The sequence below is a fragment of the Dermacentor variabilis genome, chromosome 1, assembly GCF_050947875.1.
Source record: "Dermacentor variabilis isolate Ectoservices chromosome 1, ASM5094787v1, whole genome shotgun sequence".
NCBI lineage: Eukaryota > Metazoa > Arthropoda > Arachnida > Ixodida > Ixodidae > Dermacentor > Dermacentor variabilis.
This window is the reverse complement of record NC_134568.1, coordinates 137,058,467-137,084,106: the sequence shown is the minus strand read 5'-3', so window position 1 is coordinate 137,084,106 and position 25,640 is coordinate 137,058,467. Positions and strand designations below refer to the sequence as shown.

At 45.5% G+C, this 25,640-nt stretch overlaps 1 protein-coding gene across 7 annotated transcripts in view; it reads left to right on the top strand.

The window, feature by feature from the left end:
* LOC142585135 (26S proteasome non-ATPase regulatory subunit 5) overlaps window positions 1–25,640 on the top strand; it is an 85,821-nt gene that overhangs the window by 36,573 nt on the left and 23,608 nt on the right. For all 7 annotated transcript variants that reach the window (XR_012829037.1, XR_012829045.1, XR_012829041.1 and 4 more), the window contains exons 6-7: window positions 11,813–11,922; window positions 14,601–15,007. Coding sequence is in view for 1 of the 7 variants with exons in the window: in XM_075695664.1 (XP_075551779.1) it covers window positions 11,813–11,922; window positions 14,601–14,990 (500 nt within the window). In the remaining 6 variants the exon portion in view is untranslated. The remainder of the gene's footprint in view (window positions 1–11,812; window positions 11,923–14,600; window positions 15,008–25,640) is intronic.

The following is a 25,640-nucleotide window of genomic DNA, read 5'->3' as shown; positions in this document are numbered from 1 at the left end:
AGCAAGTACAATGTGTTTAGAACATCCGGCTGTGGTAATCTTGGCTGTAACCACTTGCTCCAGAAAACTATCGTAGTACTGCAGTCGAACACAGATACAGTTACACCTCGATATAATGAACTTCAATACAACAAAATTCTCTATATAACAAATTATTTAAGTTTTCATAAAATCTTGTCCATAGAACACCATATATTTAGAACCTCAATATAACGAAGTGAGCTTGTATCTGATTTCAATATAACATAATTTCGCTTCCGCCGCAAAGGAATGCCGAGACAATAAATGGAAACTTCCATGGCCGCAGATGGTCAAATGATTTAATTACAAGCGGCTGCTTGCAAACACACTTCTTAAATTGCGCGCGGCATGACAAGAGCGACTGCGTAGCTGCATCATCTTCCATATAAAGTCCAAGTGTGATAAAATCCTATCGTGCCCCGCGCATATTGTACTTTACGAGCGAGTGAAAGTGTGCGAGGGTTAGACAAGAAAGATGGTGGCTTCATGAGTGCCGCCTTCCCGTGCGAGCAAAGGAAAAAGGGGAGGGAAGCAAGCTTGTGGTAATGCGATCAAACGCGTGCGAGGGGCGGAGGTGGGGTCGCTAAGTTGGCACAAGTGATTTCTGGCACGAGTCTCGGCCGTGGCTGCACGTGGCTGTAAGTGCGGCTAAGTGCATATGCAGCCGTGCACCCTGCTTTAGAGGTAACCTGCGGCATGTGCAAAGAGTTGGCGTGCTGAGACAGCGTGGCATCATGTTAGCTGTCTTCCCGCGTGTTTAGTATTGGAGGTTGCGTAATCTCGAGTTTCAGTGACTCGTTGGAGCAAGAGACAGACAAAGCAAGCATTCGCTCCCTGCTGCCAGTGCTTTCATGACAGTGTCGTCCCAGTGCGGGCGACGCTATCAGCTGCGGGGACAGAGTGTACGTGAAAGCGTGGCTGGCTTAGCTTAATTCATACCGCCAAGCAGATATTGTTGACGTACATGGCATGAAAACGTGCCATTTGTTACCTACTCCCAAATTCATCAAAATGAATTGTTTTCTCATTCAAATTTGCTTTTTCCAATTGCCTGATAATTTGGAAAATTCTGCGGCCCCTTTCCGTGTAAGAAAATCGATCAGTGATTGTACTTATTTGCATAAAAAGTCGAATTTCAGTACAATGAAATTTCGATATAATGAAGCAAATTGCTGATTTTACCTTCTTCATTATCCCCACAGGGGCGTCTGTGTCAGCAGGCGTTCGGTGTGTTGTGACACCACATACCCAAGCACGTGAGGGTTGGACCCTCCCCCGTGTAACTGTGCGCGGCTTAGCCATGTCTGGAGAAAGGGGAATACTGGAGGTTGAGCCAATGCCTAGTGTTAGGACCTTTAAGGCCCCCTGGCAGAGGCAACACACCTTTTTCGCCTCTGCTTCACATAGACGGCACCTCTAGGCTGACCCACTCAGGGGAAATCGGTAGTTGCCTTTTCCTGTACTTCTCTCCAATCTTCATCTTTCTCTCTCACTTTTAATCTTTCCTGTCTTCTCCTCTGTTCTGCATTACTTCTGATTTTCTAGGTAGCAAGGGTTAACCCTGTGTGACATAGCCAATCTAGGTCAGTCATATTTGGTTATAGGGGTGGCATACAGTTGGCGTTTGCAGGACCTGTCCTCTACAGATTTTGCGGCGTCTCCTTGTTGGGCTCCACGGTGGTTGGCTGGCGCCACCACCGAAACACATTCAACATGTATGGATAGTTTCTTTCTTGCACTTGCTGATCGCTGCCAGAAATGGGGGCGCACCCAAGAAGTATTTCAATTTTTTGGCCATAAAACAAATTTTTCCCCACCTTTACGTAATTCATAATGACAAACCATACAAGAATGTAAGAGTTGTGTCACCTTTTGTCGTTGGGAAATGTTTGACGGAAACCATAGGACCAGGCTACAAGGCTACAAAGTTGGCCAGTGGAGATCTCCTTCTGGAACTCTGTGACAAAAACAGCATGAAAAGTTGCATGCCCTACTGTCTTTTGGCGAAATACCAGTAGCAGTGACCCCACACCGCACGATGAACACCACTTGTGGTGTCATCTCAGATGATAATCTGATGGACCTAACCGAAACTGAACTTGTGGATAGGAAAATGAAAATGTGATCAATGTAAAATGAATTAAGATGAGTCTCAATGGAGTAGAGATTCAAATGAAGCACATTATTTTCACATTCGGTACAAGTGTGCTGCCCGAGACCATCGAGACAGGGTACGTAAAGATCAGAGTCAGGCCCTACATTCCGAACCCTCCTGTTGCCTTAAGTGTCAAAGATTCGGCCACAGTTCACAGGACTGTCGTGGCTGCCCCACCTATGTGAAATGTGCCCACGAACATCCATCCGGATCCTGTGAGAACAAACTTCACTGCATCAACTGTGATGGCGGGCATGCCACGGTCCTGCCTGTCGTGGAAAAAAGACAAGGAAATAGTTACAGTTAAAGTCAAAAGAAAACATTTCATTTAAAGAGGCACGAAGGCAGGTGTCCTACCTGTCTAAAACCAGCTTTGCCGAAGTGACACGTCAGGGGACAACGTCCCAGCGGCTTCTGGCTGCTGTCTGGCCCATGCGTAGTGAGCCGGTGGTGAGGCCATCTGCCCCCGCGGCGGCTACACTGCTCTGCTATCTCAGAAGAAGGAGCCATTGACCTCCGGGCTGGTGGCTTCAGGGGTCTCGTGCCCCAAGACGAGACCTATATAGCGAATAATTCGCTCGCAAGAGAAGGTCTCTAGCACCCCGCAAGAGGCGATGGACACATCTCCCAGCCAGACGTTGCCACCAACGCCTATGGAGCTGCAAGAATCTCTAGACCTTTCCAAAAAAGAGAAGCATCGCATTACGGGGCCTGTAAAGGGCGCTGTCTTTTCTTAAACATACAGCACAAAACTATTTCTAATATGGGTACCCAAATAGTTCATTGGAACGTCAGAGGTCTCCTTCACAATCTTGATGGTGTTCAAGACCTCCTCCACAAATTTAGTCCCAGGGTGCTGTGTGCTCAAGAAACACACCTCAAACGTACACAAATTTTCTACGACAATATGCTATTTTTCGTAAAGATCGCAATGACACTGTCGTGTCATCCAGTGGTGTGGCTGTCATAGTTGAAAGAGGTGGGGTCTGCCGGGAAATAAAACTTTGTACGCCACTAGAGGCACTTGCTGTCCAAGTGGTATTATTTGACAAGCTAGTCACTATCAGCTCTGTATAGATACCTCCTAATTATCAACTTACTTAAACCGAGTTTCAAAACTACATAGATGAACTTCCGGCACCATACATAGTTGTCAGAAATTTAAATGTATATAACACTTTGTGGGGAGACTCTCATTGCAATTCGAGAGGTCGCCTAATTGAAAACTTTCTCTTTTCCTCAGGAGCGTGTACAGTTGAACCCACTTATAACAATATTTAAGTGCTACAAAAATTCGATTGTTACAACCAACAATTGTTTAACCAGGTTGCATGAAAAAAATCAAAATAGGGGGATGGCAGAGCTGACCTGAGAAAACTATAATGGCGGGGAGGCTAGTGCCTTTCCCCACCACCTTCCTCCATCCGGCTGCTGATTATGTTCACTTGTTTAATTGTTTCCTGGGCGCTCCGATTGCGTGTAACAAGCCACGGCAGTCAGCGTTAAAGAATGGCACTGCTATAACAACTGCAAAAAGGGGTCATAGGTGGCAAGCGATATGCAAGCTTCGCCGAGACATCGCTTAGGTGACCCCAAAAGGGGCCTTTTAAAAAATGCAAGAAGGTTGCCACGGCAGCCTGTCAGCTTGATAAATCCAGAAGAAATGCTGAGATGAGATTGCCACAAGCATCTCGCCATGTACTTCTCACTGGCTTGCACGAGAAAAACCTATGTCTGTCAGCCTTGCATGCTTTACGCGAAGCTTGTCGACATCCTTCTCCAAGGCATCCAGTTGCTCCATGGAAGGTTCCTCGCGAAAAGTCCCATAGGGAGGGATTGAATCATCTGCCGGGCCTCCTGTGAGGACAATGTTGAGACAGCCTGTCCTATTGCGTCATCACTGCCGTTGGCGCCGTCGCTTTCCGATGCAAGCACGTTCGCGATGATCGCCTCATCGGTTAGGAGCACTTAGTTTAAAAATCTATAGCCATGCGTTTTGTTTTCTCTGGCAACGTCTTGCATTGCCGATGATAAGCGAGCGAATTAGCCATCTTCCGTTTCATGTGGCGAGTCAAACGAGATTGAGAAACCATACGGCCAGGAACGATTTTGATGCAACCAACAAAGATGAACTCTAACTATTAAAGCGGTCTGCAGAACTGCGCTGAATGAAGATCCAGCGAGAAATGTGGGAGCAGCGCAATTGGCGCGGTCCATTCGTGTTTCGTAGGGTGGCGTGGCGTAGAGCTGTGGATGCAGCCCATTCGTGTTCGGAAAGGTGGAAGAACGACGGGAGAGAGGCGCGCGGAGAAGGCTAGAAAATGAGTGCGTGGCGGCTGTTGGGACAGCGGGCCATTGTGCAGTGGCTCGAATTTCTCGTTTTCTTTTTTCTTTTCAAGAATTTCACATTTTACTACCTTTTGGCACGGGCATCCAGCAGCCAGGCTTCATTGTAATAACTGATAATGCGGCCCCGGGGCATTGTAGCAAGTGGGTTATTTCACCATGGAAAACATACAAAAGTTGACGGTGCAGCATCTTCTCATTATTATAACCGATATATTGTTAAAACTGGTATCGTTATAAGTGGGTTCAACTGTATACTTAAAGAAGAGCCAACATACTACAGCGGGGCACATTACACATATTCCTCTATAGATTTAAGCATAGTGTCAAGTACACTAATGCTGTACCTGGAGTGGTCCGTTCTCAAGAACGCGTTTGGGAGTGACCACTTCCCAATTATGTTAAGCTTATCAAGAGATGGATGCTCGCCACATGTTCCCCAGTAGAAGGTTGAATCCGCTGACTGAGAACTTTTCCAAGAGCTAACATATTTAATCCGGGATGATATTGCCTCTTTTAATATAGACCATACTGTGGTGTATATAACAGGCTTTGTAATTGAGGCTGCCACAAAATGTATCTGTCAAACTAATGGACTAGCGAATAAGCGTTGTATCCCATGGTGGAATCAAGAATGTAAAAAAGGACGGAAAAATCAAAACAACGCTTGGGGATGACTTTGCGACTTTCAAACCATCCAAAACTTGATTAGTTTTAAACAAATAAAGGCTCAGGGCAGAAGAACACATTGACCTGCTAAAAGGGAGAGTTGGGAAAAGTACATCTCTGGTATAAATTCCTACGCAGACGATACAAAAGTCTGGAATAGGGTAAATAAATTAATAGGCCGCAGACACATTCTCTACCCTTAGTAAGTAGCCAAGATGATAGCCTGGAAGATCAGGTGGATTGTCTAGGCGAACACTCTTAATATGTCTTCAGTGCATCGCACTATACAGAAACTTTCCTGAGGTTGAAAGAATGCGAAGAGTGGCAGCCCCTTAACTGCAAAGGTTCATCGAGTGAGGCTTACAATCGCCAATTTAGCTTAACTGAACTTGAGGCATCTCTCAATTGTTGCAACCACTTGGCTCCAGGTGGCGATCACATTATGTATGAAATGATTAGATACCTACATCCTGAAGCACTAAAAACGCTCCTATCTCTTTTCAATCTCATGTGGGTGGCTGGGTATATTCAGTCCTCGTGGAAAGAAGCCATAGTCATCCCCATACTTAAACGAGGCAGATACCCGTCCTTAGCCAGCAGCTACAAGCCAATAGCACTATCAAGCTGTCTGTGCAAGCTGTATGAAAAAATGATAAACCGATGCTTAATCTCTTTCCTAGAAAATAGCAAAATACTAGACCTCTTCCAGTGTGGGTTCCGAGATGGTAGGTCGACAATAGACCACCTCGTTCGCATCGAGGCGAACATCAGAGATGCGTTTACACATAAGCAGTTTTTACTTTCGGTATTTCTTGATTTAGAGAAAGCATACGACTAACATGGCGCTTCGAGATATGCAAGATCTTTCTGCAAGGGGGGTCCGTGCAAATCAAACACAGTCGAAAGCTACTTGTCCAACCGCACATTTCGTGTAAAATTGGGCAATGCTTTATCTAGAACATTCACCCAGGAGACTGGCATGCTGCAAGAGGGTGTGCTTAGTTGCGTACTCTTTATCGTAAAAATGAACTCCCTGTATACAGTCATTCCATGCACCGTGTTTTATTCTGTGTATGTCAATGATGTGCAGATAGGTTTCAAATCATGTAACATTGCGATCTGTGAACGACAGGTGCAGCTTGCAGTAAACAAGTTGTCTTAATGGGCAAATGTAAATGGGTTTAAAATAAATGCCCAGAAAAGTATGTGTATACTCTTTTCAAACAAAAGAGGCATGACACCAGTGCCAAATTTCATGATTAATCGAGAGGAACTATCTGCGAGCAGTGAAGACTAATTTCTGGGAATAATTCTAGACTAAGCTTACCTTTATCCCCCAACTTAAATATCTGAAGGCAAAATGTCTGAAGTTGATAAGCATTTTAAAAATTGTCGGGCACAATGTGGGGTAGTGATCGAAAATGTCTCCTGAACTTGTACAAGAGCCTTGTTTGCTCTTGCCTTGACTATGGTGCTATAATCTATCATTCTGCAACGCCAAGTGCGCTAAAAATCCTAGACCTTGTGCACCACCAAAGGTATCTGCCTAGCGGCCAGTGCTTTCAGGACAAGCCCTGCAGAAAGTCTCTATGTAGAATCAAATGAGTGGTCACTCCATCTACAGAGGTCATATTCCAGCTTCACATATTGTCTGCAAGCAAACTCGAATCCTGATCATCCTTGTTACACAACTGTGAACGATGTGTCCTGTGCCATACTTTTTAATAATCGGCCCATAGCCAGGGAGCTCTTCTCACTGTGTAAAGAATCTCGGTGGAGAAATGTGTGTTGCACTTCTCGAAAATATCTACTGCTTCCCGTGAAGCTGTCACCGCTGTGGCAGTGGCAGCTCGTGGAATGTGACATGTCGTTTATTGAAGTCGGTAAGCGTGCTCCTGAGATGCACATTTGAATGTGCTTCCTTAAACTTTGGTTGAAGTACTGCTGCCCAAAGTTTTACACCGATGCATCTAGGTCGCAAACCGGCGTTTCTTATGCAGCAGTTGGTCTATCCTTTTCGCACTTTGGCACTCTGCATGCGCGAACAAGTATCTCTACAGCTGAAGCCTATGTACTATTATTGGCTGGGAAACACATCCAATAATGGTACATCAAAATGTCAATTATATTTACCAACTTTCTAAGCATTGTCAAGGCTTTAGTATCACTAAAAAAGCACGAAACACCTGTAATTATTGATCTTTATACACTCTTTTGCGCTGTTTATGCATGCAGTCATAGTGTCATAATGTGCTGGGTGCCCAAGCACAGAGGCATCGAGGGTAATGTGCTCGCTCACGAAATCGCCACATCCACAGCAACAAAAGATTTTAACTCTTCCATAGCTGTCCCTGCCATAGATTTGAAACCTCTCATTCAGAAAAAATTAGAGACTATTGGCAATGCTTGTGTGACGCCTAAGCCTCAAATAAACTTCATTTAATTAAGCCACAGTAAGCACCTCCTCATCAATAAGAAAATCACAAGAAACCGATGTCCTGTTCTGTCGACTAAGAATAGGGTGCACATACGGTACACACAACTTCTTGCTGACTGTTGATGGATCACCTACATGTTGTAGATGTGGTGAAAGACTGACAGTTATCCACATCCTTGTGGAGCATCGTGAAACAGAAATTGAGAGGAAAAAGCACTTTCCTTTAGCATATCGACAGCATATCCCATTACATCCAGCATAGTTTCTTGGCATGAATCCATTATTTGATACCAAATCTGTTATGCATTTTTTAAGTGACATTCTTACATTGCACATTATCAAACCAAAAGTTACGTAGTATGGCCTCTTACCAGAGGCTGCTGCTGCGTTCGTTACATCTAGTACACTTGAACCCGGCTATATCAAACTTGCAAAAAAAACAGCCATCAGTTCGATATAGGGCATAATTCGATAAAAGCCTGCTAAAGAATTGGATGTTATAAAAGCACATACCATTTGTAAGATCACTTTATTGATGAAGCTAGCTTTGTTTCGCATTAAATAGTCCTGTATTTCCTTCTGCTTGCGCAATTTCGCTGTCTGCGACGCACATACTTCTCCACGTTTGCACAGAAGCACCGGACTAGTGCAAGTGCACCAATCACCTGGGAGGATGTGGGCAAAGGACCATCGTTGCTTTCCTCATTGTGCCCACTTTCACTTGTGCTCGGTACGATATGTCGCTCGATATATCGGGAGTCACTGCTATTTTTGTTTGATGTAAGCGTAATCTTTGCTATATATGCTCATTGTGACTATACCGTGCTCAGAAATCGTTCGATATATAGAATAATTCAATGTAAACGGGTTCGATATGGTCAGGTTTGACTGTATAGCACGTGTCTCCAGGCCCTTGCATTCAAGGGCCCTGTTGAGGCACCAGTGCTACGTTCATCTATGCGCTGTATTACATCATCCCTGTGTAACAAAACATTTGGTGTCATAGTACACATCTCTGGTAATTGTCATTGTTTTAATACTTATATATTTTACACAATTTACAGTGAATGATTTTAGGCCTATTTACAGCCATGCCACATCCACCATTCAAAGTACATTTCTCCATTTCATGAACAATTCATTGAAAACCCGTCACCATGTGTATGGCGCTCGCTGGCCCTTGCATCATAAAACTTGATATGTCATCATCACCTACTTTGTTGTATCAAGGTTTAACTGTATATTAAATCTGAATGGGATCTCAAAAAAGTTTGACATATAGGTAATTCGTTATATATATATTAAAAAAAAACTTCTTTTGAAGGTTTTCTAGGGGATTTTACTGCTGTTCATTATACACAATAATTTGTTATATGTGTGTTCGATATATCCGGGTTTGACTGTATTGTAGCCACGTGAGGCAGCTCTTAGTGTTCGGATGCAGCAGCTCACCAGGGAGACGGCGAAGAAGGGGGATGAGCTCTGGCAGAGGCAAGTGCAGATCTGCAGGTACGACGACAATGAGAGGTATCATTAGAAAAACTAGCATTATTAACTTGGCATTATTTTAAAGATACACTGTACACATATTGCGTACAAAACATTGTCATATCAGTTGCCAATGGCCGGCCTGGCTAGCCTGGTCTCCCGTGGTGAAGTGGCACTGTGGGCTGCTGCCTCCTAGCTCATGCTAAAGTGACTTAGGCCCCTTCCTTAAATTGGTTTCAACAGCATCCAAGGGACCCGTGGACTGTCGGGAGACGCAGGCTTCTCCGCCAATCGCCTATTTAGACCAACCAAGCAAGCGGACATGGTCCAATAGGGGCCAGAGTTTAAGCGACCAGGCATGATTGTGAACACCCCCCTGCCCCCTCGATGGACAGTACAGCCAAGTGTGAAACAACTGCGTGACACGTACACAAGATGACTGTCAGGTGGTACGTCTGCCTCGGCCAGGCAAGAGTTCATTCCCGAGGTGACGTCACAGTCATTCCCACACAAAGGCTCCTACGCATCGATGAAGACGCAGTCACAAAAAGAAAAAAAGGGGCCTGCAGCATTCTCTCTTCATAACAGTATACTGAGTAAAAAATTGTTTAAATAATGCAATAAGGGGAAGATCCCAGGGTATCCTGGATCTTCCCCTTGGATTGCTTGCTGCACACTCGGTACTGTCAGCTGGCATGTTTTGGAATGAGGACCTCATGGCTAGTCACAGGCATGAAGCAGTACATTGGTCCCCTACCATTTAATTAGGAGTGTTCAAATAGCAAGATTACTTAATTGAATCAGTTACGAATATTTGAGAATAACTACCTTTAAATAATTATAGAATACCAAATATTTTCTCATTTCTAAACAAAGTGAAATACTTCTGGTAAAAAAAAACTTGTTTCCATCATTTGATACTGTACATGTAAAGCTGTTCAGAGGTTGACTTAATTTCATCAACTGATGAGTTTGTAGGTAAGGAGAAACTGAAAGGTGATCATACCTGGTGCACCATAACAATGACAGCAATGAAACACATGAATAGCATCTCACTGGATGTTAAAAGAGGGAAGCGTAATACTATAGCAACACACATAGCTTTAAAGGGATGCAAAAATGGTGACAATGCCCGAACATGTAAGAAATTGCTTTGCCTAATTGACAAAACAAATTCATAAGCTATAAAGGCGGGACGTCCTTATTGAATGACTGGAAATTATCGAGCCGAAGTTAGCAACTCCATGTGTTCACACAGTAGCAAGTGCCTCTATGCAGTAATCGCAGCTCCCCTCCAGCAGAATCATTCAGAACAGTCACCATATGCATCTGCCTTTCTCACTGTAGACTAACAAGTGTTGTTATACCTTATATTGAAATTAAATGGATATTTGACAACTTATTGTTTTTCTTTTTCATTTTATTTTGCCCTCCTGCAATAGTCCCCATTGGGATTGGCAATATGTAATGAATGAATGTAACTTCTTTTTTGTCTCCATGCCCACTATAGACACAAAATCTGCATTCGTTACAGTGTAGAATGCCGACATGGTTGGCATACGTGCTTTGAAAAGCTGTGTGCAGAACACTGTAAGCACAGTGCACAGCATGCTTTGTATTACAAAGTTAGATTAAAGTGCAAACAGGGAAAAATGAATGTGCCACACGCATTTGTTTCCATGCTTGCCTAAAAACTTGACATGGGCAGGATTCCTTGTGATATGCTAAGTTCTGGGTCCTTGCAGCCTGTGAAGCTGAATATGATTGAGAAGCTGTTATAAAATGATAAGGTTTCATAAGATGATGGGGACAGCTGGCGTATATGTGCTTTTTACAATCTTAAGTTGGTTGCGTTGGTTGCATTGGTTGGAGTCAGGTGGAAGAATATATGAAATAAAAGTATCTTTTGGTCAACTAGGTGCCTTTTGGGATCCTTGAAAGCACTTCATTGCATTTTGTAAGTGTTTGACATTTTTACCGTGCTCCTAGCCTCACTGTAGAGAACCCCTGTGGTAAGAAAAAGATTGATAACCTCTTTGTTGGTACATTTTTAAGCATATTCACTTAGCGGCATGAACAGCATGCATAGACACATACACCTCTGGATTGCACTGTTTCAGCTAGGCTCTTCCCTCTACTTAACTACAGAAATATCCTGCTAATGAAAACAAGCAGACAGCAGTCATGAAATGTGGTTACTGTAGGTATCGCAGGTTTTACTGAAACAATAATTTTTCATACCAACAGCCACTGTAAGAAACCTGTAACTATTACATGACTAATATAGTTGCCTAAAAAGAAGTTAGAAGCCTTTCGTGTGAGTAATATAAACCCAGAAAGATTAAATCCTCTGATAAAAAGAAAAATAAAACCTGAGAACAGTGATCCTTAATTATGATTATATTAAACCGATGTTTTATTATAGATTGTTTAAATGTCACGAGATTGAGCTGCAAAAATTAATTAATCACTGACATGTGCTCAAGCTTGGCAAGCATAGGTGAAACTATTGTGGGTGCTGCTGGTCAGTACAGGTGTAGTAATGCACATGTGCAACTGTGTACTAGTGAATTTGCCAATGTGAAACAGCACATTCATATGTGCAGTGGCGTTGCTCAGAACCTGTGAAATATGAGAGCATGTTAGTGCAGACATGTGATTGAAAGTGCTCATTGTGTATTGTGTCTTTATTTCAGGGGATCAGATGAGCCGCTACCTAAAAACATTAAGCCAGAACATCCACAGTGGAAAGGTCGACTTCAAAGTTCGATATCTCGGTGCCCTGGCCAATGTTCTGCACGTTCAAGTAAGCCCCTTTGGATCAGTGGATAGAAGAAGGAACGACAGAAAGGGGTCTATTTAGCTGACGTGGAAGTGTGGTTAAATGGAAAATCTGCTGAGGCTGTTCCCAGCTAGCTTTCAGAGGGGCCGTACTGCAGTCCTTTTATATGGTAAATAAATTTGCCTAATGCATAGTGTGTTGTCATGAGCAACACTACTAAATTATCACTGACTTTCAAATTCCTTCTAGGAGTGCTGTGAAAATAATCATGCCTTTCCACTGCCTGCTGCACTCATTGTGCAAAAGTTGTTGCGTATTTCACCACATAGCAGACAGAGTGGAAAGGTCACAGCTTGCATGACCTCCAAGATCAGCACTTGGTGTTCGTGCTCCATGGTGTTTTCCATTATGTGGCTGACACAAAAGAGTGGTCATGTATGGCTTGGCCTCCGACATTGGGAGCATGTGCACAGTCTCGGAGTCTGTGTCACATGTGATCCCTCTCCACTATCTGCTGTGAGGCGGTGGGCACACTGGACTTTGTCCAGTAAGTGCAGAAGGCAATGAAGAAGGGATATGTGTGGCACTTAGCTAAGCAACTGACAGTAATCTAGAAATGTTGCTTATGAACGTGTGATTGAAATAGTGTCTATGCACATCGCCAAAAACGTAATTTCATACAAAAGGTGGCCTGTCCTTTCCTGGGAATATTTGAAATCCTTTTTATTGTTCAGACAATATGTTCTCATGTAAATGTGAAGAAATCATCGGTTCAAAAGTTTCTTTCACAATTTCACAAGTGGCACAAGCTCATAAATGGCAGGGGCCACTGTGAGCTGAGTGCAGAGGAAGCATGTTAAACGGAAAGGAAGATGGGCAGAAAAATGAAACAAGCAAGCATGCATAAAGCTTCTACTGGTGATGGTCTGTACAGGCATGCAAAAAAGTGCACCATGAGAACATGGTCACTGTGCCAGTAATCCCTCTTGCTGGTGGTGCCGAATCTGTTTCTGGCATGCTAGTTCGAAATTGAAGAGTGGCAACCATTGTCTGTTTACAGCTCTGATGGTGCCCGAGTTTTTTTATACTGGAAGAGATTCGTGAAGGTGATGCCTTTCTAACAAAGGCGGTGTGCAACTTCACAGTGTCTTGAGGGGCCTTTTGTCTCACTTGCAACAGCATCTCTAACATTCTTTTTTTTTTTATTCTTGCATGTGAGTGATGGAACGGCTGCGTCAATTGAGCAAAATTGCACCAAGGATGAGTCTTTGCACCATCTTGCATCAAAATGGCATTTGAACGGGAAAATTCCACCAAACCTGTGCTTACGAGCAGCCTCCATAAAATTTAACTGCAGTCGTTTCCTGTATCTCCATGCTTCAATAACTAAAGTAAACAAAGAAACCAAAACTTTCACTTTAGCCAGGAGCAGCGAGACAGCAGAGACCGTATAAAAAGAACATCAGTACTTGTGCAAAGGAAAAATTGGGTCATCACGCAAGTTCCCCCAACATCAGAGCACACCGCAGCATTTCAGTCAACAAAGACACTCACAGTTGCACATGCACTCACACATACCCACTGTGAAGAGCAGGCAGTGCCAGAATGAATGTGACAGAAGGTACTGTGTGTGAGAAAGTGGCACGTACGCGTAGCATGTTGCACACACACACACACACACATGCATGCACGCCCAAGTGCTCTCTCTCTCTCTCTCTCTTGATTGTGCACTGGAGCCTGCGCCACATGTAGAAATGTTCTACATTGGGCAACTCAGCAACTCCAAGCAGTGCGATGAAAGCTATGAGTCTACTCTGTCTAGATGTCTAACCAGAGCGTTGCCTTTACCTCATCATGAATATCACATTAGTTGGCCAGGCAAATCAGCCCTGCCACCTTCATCACCAAGCAGTTGATTCTGAGTCCTGCGTGGTGTACTGTGCCTTTCTTTTTTTTTGCATCATATATTCAATTTGCATAGAGAAAGCATGCAGCAACCATGACATCACTCTGTGACTTCTGTTTGCAGAGTTTATCTCAATGTAAAATGCTGAAGAGTGCACAGTGCAAAGCCACCATTACCGTTGTCGTAACCACAGTGCAGTGGCGCTCATTGTGCTTTGGAGGCAGAGTGGCAGTGCCCGAAATGGCTATTCAACGATATAAGGCAGATATATCAGAGTGCATTGTTTGAAGCATGTGTGAGTGACTGTGCAACAATGGCACATTACGTAATTGTAGCATTGGCCATGCGTTTCATTGTTTGCATTTCATTTTCCACTTACAATATGACGTCAGCAGAACTTGTGAAAATGTCCGAAAAATATTTTTGATCGAAAAGGCCTCTCATCCACATAAGTGATCTGCACTAGCCTCATTAAACTAAGCTGTTAAAATTCGGACCATACGTGAAATTGTGACCATATATGACTACACAGCTGTGTTGTCCTTCCTGTTGCTCATTTCTTTGCACTATATCCCCAACAGAGTGCCATGGGGCTTGGTGTTCATCATTGGGATAACGCACTAAAGACAAGGACATGGCAGAAAGAGAAGACAGGATGCAGTGCCCTGTTCTTCCTCCTTTCTTCTTTTTTTCCCCCCAGTGTTCTGTCTTTCACTACTTGTTGCCAAAGATCAGTCTGTTCCATCTTCCCCAACATCTCATTTATTGAGTATTGTTTGGTGCTCTTCCCTTGCAGGACAGCAGCTGCGAGGACTTGGTGCAATTGACAGAGCGGTGGTACAGCCTTCTAGGCGACCGACCCACAGACATGTTGCTCCGCCTCTGCCGGCAGCCTTTCCCTGAGCTGCGTTGTGCCACCCTGACTGTGGTTGCTGAAGTGGCACGATTACCCTGGGGTCAGGCTGCACTGGCAGCACAGCCAGGGTTCCTTGAGTACCTTCTTGACCGCTCCACTGAGGCTGACAAACAGTGCAAGGAAGCCAAGTTTGCTGTCGTGGCTACCTTGGCTCAGATGCAACCTCGTGGTTTTGCTGATGATGACTGGCAACGCATCAGGACTGCCTACCAAGAGGGTCCCTTCTACATGGCCTCGGAAGCCGCTGTAACGTTTGAGGGGCTCTCCTGAGGCTCTCATCTGACAAGGTATTCTTGGCATCCCTAGGCTCTGTTAGATTAGGATATCACCATGGTGTACTATCAACTTCAGTTCTATCCCTGTATTTCACTTTCAGGTAATATATATACTAAGTTTGGTGAAGCAATGGCTGCTGCAAATATTCAGAAAAAAAATTTTGGTCATTGAAAAGTTTATCTTGATAAAAACAGGTTTCTTTTATTGGGTTGGTTATTTTATCAATCTCATAATGGATGCTATGCAATAGATCCCCAACAAGTGAAATTATATGGGACACTAGAAAATATTGTCGCAGTCTGTAATGTTAAAACAAGAGGATGTGGATGCTGGCCTTGGAGACAACGAAGAAGATTTTGGCTATTGCTTCTCTGTGCATGTTGACTCAGCCATTAAAAGCCGTCTATAAATACACGCATGCTTCTTCCTTCCCATAACATAATTGGTGGACGTGCACGGTAGTCTCTTGTGCAGGACGGAGCTGCGCAGCAGACATAACCTGGGCACGATGTCGTCTGAAAGAGAGTCTTCCACTGTGGCCCTGTCGACACCACCGACGGTCATCCTTTCCCAGCCCCGTGACCCTGGAATGTTTTCTGGGATTGGCAGTGTTGATGTCGATAACTGGTTGCAGAATTACGAGTGGGTCAGTGCACACTACGGGTGGGATGACACGCTTATGCTGGCTAACATAATGCTCTACCTAAAGAAAACTGCATGGGTCTAGTTCAAGACACATGAAGAGATTACAAATACAAGTTTGGACCAATGCATACAGAAGCTTTGAGATTTGTTGGGCAAGCCCATTGGCCGCCAACGTGCTGCTAAGAAAGAATTTAGGACCCATGCATAGACGTCTACTGAATCTTATGTGGCGTACATCCAGGATGTCCTGGCTCATTGCTGTAAGGTGGATAATAACATGGCAGAGGCAGACAAGGTCAGCAATGTTTTAAAAGGCATCATGGACGACACATTTAACCTTCTTGTTTACAAGAACATAACAGTCAATGAGATCATTATTGAATGTCGCCGCTTTGAAGATGCGAAGAGCTACCGCATAGTTCAGCAGTTCATGCTTCTACCCAACACTGCTGCTTCATCGAGATTCAAAGACCTTTTTGTTCCGCACGCGCCCACCTCCTCTGCGAACATTGTACATATTGTTGGGTGAGAAATTGAAGCAGCATCTCCTGCCACACCAATGACACAGTGCTTTGATGATTCCCGGCCGCTCGTGTACCTCATTCAATTGGTAATTCACCAAGAACTTACTAATGTGAGTCTGCCGTCCATCTACTCCGCCAATCATCCTGACCTTGCTTCATCTGCTGCCTCTGCCCCTGTTCACTGGAGCCAGTATCGTCCCTACTCGAGCTATTGCAACCCGGCCAAATGGCGCACATATGATGGTAGACCCACCTGCTTCTATTGTAGACGTGTGGGCCACATCCCTTGCCACTGCTGAAGTTCCTGGCCAGCCCACTCTTGACCAAGCTTTCCCACCTACAGCCGCTTCCCACTGAATCCTCGCCCGCCTGCACCCTCTGCAGAGTTCGAAGATGCATCTGACAGCGCTCGAGCCACTGTGACAAGCCGCTCATTATCACCACACAGTCGCCGCTCCCGTTCACCCCAGCTGTGTCACTCCCCATCCCCAGCTTACAGTCACTGCTCTCCAACGGGAAACTAGCTAGTGCAGCTCCTGGAGGTGATCCTGCTGTAGTACCCTAACCAGAAATTCCTCTGTTGACTCTGCCTACTGATTGGAAGCTTTTGGACATGCATGGTTTGCCTGTTACAGCACTCATCGACACTGGACCGCAAATTTTCATTATGATTACATGAGTACAACGCTTCAAACATGCTTGAAGAACGTACTTATTCCTGCTCCGGCTCGACCGCTCCAGATTGCAGACGGTGGAACTCCGGCTGCACTTGGAATGTGTACTGCACATGTCAGTGTCGCCGGCCACCACACATTCGTTTTGTTTTAGTGTATCGAATGCTGCTCTCACGATATGATCCCCGGGATCGACTTCATGACCGCCCATTTTGCTCTGACTGACTGTTCAGACAGTGTTGTACAACTTAACCTACCTCTTTTCATTGACGTTCCTGCTCAAGGTCCAACTCAGCTTCGCTGTGTGGATTTTATTTGTCTCCCACCTCTAGCAGCAACCTGCATCACTGTTTTAGCCTGTCCACCTGTACCTGACGGAGACTATGTCCTTACTCCCTTGACTTCAGTCCTGCTTTCCCACAATGTCTCCTTCCCATATACCATCGTTTCTGTAGCAGGCAATCAGACACGTCTTCCCATCCTAAATTTTGGACAATGCCCTCAAGTACTTCCTCAAGGCATGTCTCTCACCATGTTGTCACTGTCCATCGAGTGCCATATTTCCACTCTATCTGCTGCGCCGTTGTCGACCAGTGCTTGTCCTATGTCTTCTGCATCTGCCTCGCCCGACGACTTTGCAAATATAATTGCGCCCAACCTCTTGCCTCAACAAGCTGCAGAGCTATGTGACCTCCTCGAGTCCTACTGCCACTTTTTCGACCTGAACCATCGCCCTGTGGGTCAAACTACGGTTGTGAAGCATTGTATAAATACTGACAATGCGACACCTGTTCGCCGACGCCCATACCGGGTGTTGCCCTCTAAGCAACAAGTTATTCAGAGCGAAGTTGACAAAATGCTTGCCAAAGGGATTATTGAACATTCTTCCAGCCATGGTCTTCCCCTGTTGTTCTCGTCAAAAAGAAGGATAACAGCTGGTGATTCTGCGTGGGCTATTGTCATCTGAACAAGATCACCAAGAAAGATGTCTATACACTTCCACGCATTGACGATGATCTGGATCATCTCCAGAGTGCCACTTATTTTTTGTCAAGTAGCCCCGAGAGCGACCTGGGGGCGCTGCGAGCACCGCTCGTGTGACGTCGGGGCACGGACTTGCGCCTGTCGCCTGCTGCAGTTTGGGCGGTGTCCAGTTGGTGTCCGGGTGCCTTCTGCAGTGTTTCTGTTTGTTCGCTCTCATTTCCTATGCTTGTATAATTATGATGGGCCTCTCAAATATATATTTTACGACGTCTTCGTTCGCGAAAATGTAATCAAGGTAGCTTATTTCCTAGACGACAATATATTTCTCATAGGCAACATTATAGTGCCATCTGAGGGAGCTCAGACCAGCGTATTACGGGTTTTCTATGCGCAGATCTGCACTTCGCAGTGGTAGCTCACGTGAATAATAAAAGCATCGACGCAGAGGCACAGCACATAAGAATCCACTTATACCAACCATGGTGCATCCATACTCACCATGGTGCAACATGCGTGTCACAACTAAGCGCTGGCTATGTATGACTTCTACAACATATATCCTGATTTTAACCAGCTAAACTTGTGTGGCTCACGACGAGTAGTTTACGGTATAATATTGGATTTTTCTATTTCTTCACAGAAATGCTCGGCAGTAACACGAGGACTTAACTAAAACTGCAGTTTAGATTCTGCCACCACCACTTGCGTTTTTAACTCCTTCTCAAAATCCAGAAGCATCCATATAGGGATCGAGCACACACGGCAGCCGAGCAAGCCGGAGAGAGTGGCGTCCTGGCTGTGACGTCACTCGCGAGAGGGCACCACTCCAGATTCTCGCCACTAATATACCTTCGCTCCAGATATTGACAAATTCCTGTGGATGAAATAGACTGCGAGAAAAGAGCATTTGTTACACCTGACGGCCTATACTGTATCAGTTCAGGGATTTATCAGGGATGTTCAGGGATGTATCAATTCAGGGACCTTTTGGCCTGTGCAATGCCCCGGCAACCTTTGAACGGATGATGGACATGCTCTTGTGTGGCTTGAAATGGTCCATCTGTTTGTGCTACTTAGGTGATGTCATCATATTCTCTCCAACTTTTGCGGCCCATCTTGAATGACTTTTATCTGTTCTGTTTTTCACACCGCTGGCCTGCAGCTCAACCCGTCCAAATGCCACTTCAGTCGCCACCAAATAAACATGCTCAGGCATTCACCCCGACTCCGCGACAGTCCATGCAATGCAGAATTTCCCCTTACCAACCTGTGCCAAAGATGCTCTTACTTCAGCTGCTTTGTGAAAAATTTCGTGCATGTTGCCCGTCCCCTGACGGACCTCCTCAAGAAAGATGGTCCTTTCTTCTGGGGCTCTGAACAAGCCACTTCTTTCTCGCCCCTCATCATGCTACTCACCACTCCTCCTGCTCTCGCCCATTCTTATGCCTCCATTCCGACAGAAATTCACACTGACTCCAGTGGCCACAGCATCGGCACAATTTCAGCCCAATGCCAATGTGGGCATCGCTGCGTTATCGTCTACGCCAGCCGCCTCCTCCCTCCATCCGAGCACAATTACTCAATTACCAAGCGCGAATATCTCGCCTTCATTTTGGCCGTGGGCAAGTTCCAACCCTACATATATGGTCGACCATTTACAGTTACAACCGATTGCCATGCCCTTGTTGGCCTTCTTCCCTTAGGATCCCCTCGGTCGCTGGGCCCTATGCCTTCAGGAATACACATACACTGTAGTCTACAAGTCAGGTCATTTACATCATGACGCCAGCTGCCTGTCTCGTCATCCCATTGATGCACTGGACGTTTTAGTGGATGCCGCAGTGATCTGCACTCTCACTCTTTCTTCCTTGAAAGATAGTGATGCTGAACAACAACGCAATGAATCGTTACGGCAGTTTGCCTGCTCTCTGATCTGCCTGACCCATCCCTTCTCATGTTTATGCTGCAGAATGACACCCTGCATCGTCGCAACATGCACCCCGACAGGCCCGAGCTGCTAACTGCCCTTCGGTGTCATTTTCAGCAGAGCGACCTGCGGCATCTCTCAGACCTATGGCTGGATTCGGCAACTGCTTCTCTGGCCCCGTCTCAACTGCTCTGTCCGTCGCTATGTCGCCGTGTGTGAATCGAGTCAATGCTGGAAAAGGCCAGCTGTGCATCCTGCTGGTCTGCTGCAGCCTCTGGATATATTTACCGACCCTTATTTTCGCATTGGCATTGACCTTCTCGGACCATTCCCTATATCAAATGATGAAAAAAAGTGGATTGCCGTAGCTATGAACTATGCAACCTGCTATGGCATTACAAGAGTCCTACCCACCAGTTGCGCTACAAACGTCGCTGACTCCTTGCTTCACGACATTACCTTACACCACAGTGCACCTCGTCAACTTCTTACCAAACGCTGAAGCTACTTTCTTGCCATATTCACCGACAACTTACTTTGATCATGTGCTACTAAACACAAGCTCGCCCGATATCCTGCCTTCAGCTCTCTGCTTCACGTACACGCCAGAAGGAGCTGTTACAGTGAGCGCCATCACGATATGAAATACGAACCAGGTGCTCTTGTGCTAGTTTGGTCTCCGTCTCAGCGTGTTGGTCTTCCAGAGAAACTCCTCTCACAATATTACAGCCCTTACCTCATCCTCCACCAGGTGACCCCTTTCACATATGAAGTGTCTCCACTGGATGCCACTGGGCCTTCACCTCTATCTGATATCATCTACGTCACCCGCTTCAAGCCGTGCCTTCTTGGAACCAGTGAGCTGCAGCAATAAGGTTCTTCCGCCAGAGGTAATGTCACAGTCTAATGTTGGAAGAGGACATGAATGCTGGCCTTAGAGACGACTGAGAAGATTTTGGCTGTAGCTTCTCTGCGCATGTTGGCTCAGCCATTACAAGCCATCTGTAAATACATGCCCTCTTCTTCCTTCCTGTAACAACATATCATACTACAAATATTGTGTAATGTAAGGCATGGCAAAATCTGAGCACCAGAGAGTAGGAAAGGCATTAATTTTATTTGTTTAGTGATGTAGTAGAACCTTGTTGATAAGATATTGTTTCATACGATTTCCTTGCGCCAATGTTCATGATCGAGAACAGAAAAAAAAAAAAAGATGACTCTAATACAGTTGTACTTTTCTTTTTGCTGGTAAATACATTCCCAGAAAATGAATTTTTCGTCAGCAACGTTCAGTACATTTCCAAACTGTAGTCATATGGTACATTTCCTGGCTGCTAAAATGCTCTAGAGAGAAGTAGGCGCCCACCACGACAGCTCCTTCGCAGTACTCGCCTGCCCGTGTTGCATGAAAATACCGACATGCACTGGGTTTTACTTCTAGTGCCAGCAAATCTTCCATTTTGGTGGGTCACATATTCCTGCAAAAATGCCCCTCCCAAAGAAGCTGCTCACAGAAGACAAATTTGAGGAGCGCAAGCAACAGCTTGCCAAAGTCACAAAAATGAACAGCACACATCTTGGGCCACTCGGGCCCCACTAGCTCGGTGGGCAACAGTACACACAACACTTTGCATTATGTAGATGTCAACTCGTGGATGTCAACTCATATTAGATGTCAACGTAAATGTTGTTACAGATATTCACTATACCAAACATTTTAGTGACTTTGTATCGTACATTTTCCCGGTTAGCAAGGTTTTCTTTCTTTTCTTTCTTTCTTTCTTTCTTTTTTTCTCCCCGCAGGGGCGTCTGCGTCAGCAGGCGTTTGGTGTGTTGCGACACCATGTACCCGTGCACTTGAGGGTTGGACCCTCCTGCGTGTAGCTTAGCCGTGTCCGGGGAAAAGGGGATCCTGGGGGTTGAGCCAATGCCGGGTGTTTGGACCTCTACGGCCCCTCGGCGGCAGCAACGTACCCCTTTGGCCTCGGCTTCACGTAGGAGGCACCTCCAGAATGACCCACCTGGGGGAAATCGGCAGTCGCCCTTTCCTGTCTTTCCTCAAATCTTCGTTTTTATCTCTCATTTTTTAACTTTCCTGTCTTCTCTCTTCCATTTACTTCCTTCTCCTTGGTGGCAAGGGTTAACCCTGTGTGGCTATACAACCTTGGGTACACCATATTGGGTACACCATACAAGTCTGTACGACTGGCATCGTACAGACTTGTATGCAAGCTCTGCCGCCTCCCCTCATTGGGCTCCGTGGTGGGTGGTTGGCGCTGTTGCCGAATGTTTATATATTTTCATGGAAACTTCTTTCCCCCCCTTCCTGATCGCCCTCAGAAACGAGAGCGCACCGAAGATGTCTTCCAGTTTTTCGGACACCAAATCCAGAATTTTCCCTACTTCCATGTTATTCACTCTGAAAAGTCAAACAAAGCAGTGCGAACCATTTCACGGTTCCTTGTTTCAAAGTCCTTGACTGATGTTCTTGGTCCAGGTTACAAGGCGTCGAGGATGGCAAGCGGTGACCTCCTCTTGGAGCTCCGCAATCAGAAACAGGAACTAGTGTTATTTGGGGAGACCCACATAACAGTAACACCGCACCATACAATGAACACCACCTGTGGTGTTGTGTCGGATTATGATTTGCTTGAGCTGACTGAAGCGGAACTCCTGGAGGGCTTCAGTGAGCAAAATGTGATCAATGTCAGGAGAATTAAAATGAGGCGGGATGGCATAGAGATTGAGACGAAGCACCTAATAATTACCTTTGGTTCAAATGTCTTGCCTGAGTCAATCGAGGCCGGATACATCAAGCTCCGTGTTAGGCTGTACGTGCCAAGTCCGCTCCGATGTTTCAAATGCCAGCGTTTTGGCCACAGTTCACAGAGCTGCCGAGGCCGCCAAACTTGTGCGAAATGCAGTGTGCATGAACACACCTCTGAAGCTTGTGAGAACGCTCTCCACTGTGTAAACTGTGATGGGGAGCACGCCGCGTACTCGCGGTCATGCCCATCCTGGAAAAAAGAAAAAGAAATTGTAACGATCAAAGTAAAAGAGAATGTATCATTCAAGGAGGCACGCAGGTGGGTTTCATACCTGCCCAAGAAAACCTTTGCCAATGTGACGCGTCAGGGGGCAGAGACACAACGGCTTCCGGCAGCTGTCCAACCCACAAGCAGTGAGTCGGCAGGTACGCCATCTGCGCCTGCGGTGGTTGCAGCTAGCGCTGCTCCGCCAACCCAGCAGAAGGGACCATCGACCCCAAAGATGGGCGCAGCCAAGGCTGCCGCATCCTCCCCGGCCCCTTCTAGCGCTGGCAACAGCCGGTGTAGCCCAATCCCACAGGCAGCCCCATCGACCTCCGGGCTGGTGGGCGCAGGGGCCATGCCTTCTAAGGCGGGACTCTCTCAGAAAATTTCTCGCTCGCAAGAGCGCATGTCTGGCGCCTCACAAGAGGCAATGGACGCTACACCTATCCTCACGGTGCACCAAGCGCCTAAGGGGCGGCGAGGCTCCCTCAAATGCTCCAAAAAGGGCAAAATCCCCGTTACAGGGCCTGGAAAGAGCTCTGTAATCTAAGGCATCACTTCTGTTTCTGTATACACAGCACCAATTTACTTTAAATATGGATAAACAAATCATTCAATGGAACGTCAGAGGTCTTAGAAACCTTGATGATGTGCAAGAACTCATCCTTAAACACAGTCCAAAAGTGCTGTGTTTACAGGAAACACACTTAAAATCTAAACACACAAACTTTCTCCGAAAGTATGCTACATTTCGCAAAGATCGCGATGATGCTGTTGCATCATCGGGTGGTGTTGCCATTGTCACTCATAAAAGCATAGCGTGTCAACCTTTACAGCTACATACGCCCCTTGAAGCAGTGGCGGTTCGAGTTGTCCTCCTAAACAAACTCATCACCATTTGCTCGCTTTACATACCCCCACATTACCAATTAACGAAATATGAATTTCGGTCTTTTATAGATGAATTGCCATAACCTTGTTGTTCTTGGCGATTTCAATGCGCACAGCTGCCTGTGGGGCGACTCTCGTATAGATGCACGAGGTCGTCTCATTGAACGGTTCCTTTTTTCTTCTGGTGCGTGCCTGTTGAATAAGGAGGAACCCACATATTACTGTCTTGCAAACAGAACCTTTTCTTCAATTGATCTTAGCATAGTTTTCCCGTCTATACTGCCTGAACTTGAATGAGAAGTTACCAAGAATCCTTACGGGAGCGACCACTTCCCCATACTGCTAAGATCACGTAAAGAAAACGAATATCCACCACAGGCTCCTAGGTGGAAGATTGATACAGCTGATTGGGAGAAATTTCGAACTCTTACTAGTATCTCATGGGCTGACATGGCTTCGTTAGGAATTTATGCTACAGTGGAGTATTTTACAGAGTTCATGATAGATGCCACATCTAAATGCATATCTGAAGTAAGTGGCTTGGCATGCAAACGGCGTGTCCCGTGGTGGAACGAGGAATGTAGAAACACTCATAAAAAACAGAACAAAGCGTGGGGGTTGTTACGCCCTTCTCCCCACTGCAGAGAATCTTGTCAACTTTAAGAAAGTAAAGTCCCAAGGCAGGAGAACCTGCCGACAGGCCAGAAGAGAGAGTTGGCAGAAGTTTTCATCGAGTATCAACTCGTACGCAGATGAGGCGAAAGTCTGGAACAGGGTTAATAGGACAAGAGGGCGACAAACATATCCACTCCCTTTGATAAACACACAAGGCGATACCCTGCAAGATCAGGCAGACTCACTTGGGGAGCACTTTGAGAGTATGTCAAGTTCAACCCATTATTCAAAATCCTTTCTCAAGTATAAGCAAATAGAAGAATGTAAGCCACTCACAAGAGTCGACAGAATGAACCGTACAACCGTTCTTTTAGTATCGCCGAGTTGAGAGCTGCCTTGAGCGCATGCAAGAGCTCTGCACCGGGATCTGACAGAATCATGTATGAAATGATCAAAAGCTTACACAATGACACCCAAGTTACACTACTTGCACTTTTCAACACTATTTGGGCTCTAGAATACCTTCCAACCGCATGGAAAGCAGCCATTGTGGTCCCTGTATTGACACAAGGCAAAGACCCTTCCTCAGTGGCAAGTTACCGCCCAATAGCCCTCACAAGTTGCCTTTGTAAGGTATTCGAAAAAAATGATTTAATCTGCGACTGATTCATTTCCTTGAACTGAGCAAAATGATTGATCCCTATCAGTGTGGCTTCAGAGAAGGGCGGTCCACAACCGATCATCTTGTACGTATTGAAGGATATATCCGTGACGCATTTCTACACAAACATTTTTTGTTATCCATATTCCTCGACATGGAGAAGGCGTACGACACAACGTGGCGCTACGGCATCTTGAGAGACTTATCAGAAATAGGCATTCATGGCAATATGCTAAACCTAGTAGAAAGCTATTTGTCGAATCGTACCTCCCGGGTAAAAGTCGGTAGTGTACTGTCACATCCTTTTATAGAGGAAACTGGTGTACCCCAGGGAGGCGTGCTCAGCTGCACTCTCTTTATCGTGAAGATGACAACAGTTCGTGCTTCACTGCCACCAGCTATTTTTTTATTCTGTCTACGTAGACGATATACAAATAGGTTTCAAATCCTGTAACCTCACAGTGTGTGAGAGACAGGTACAGCATGGTTTGAACAAGGTGTCAAAGTGGGCAGAGAAAAATGGATTTAAGATCAATCCTCACAAGAGTTCTTGTGTTCTGTTTTCAAGAAAGAGAGGCCTGGTTCCGGATCCTTGCTTAGAACTGTGTGGACAACAGATACCTCTGAACAATGAACACAAATTCCTAGGTGTGATATTTGACCCGAGGCTTACTTTCATCTCACATAT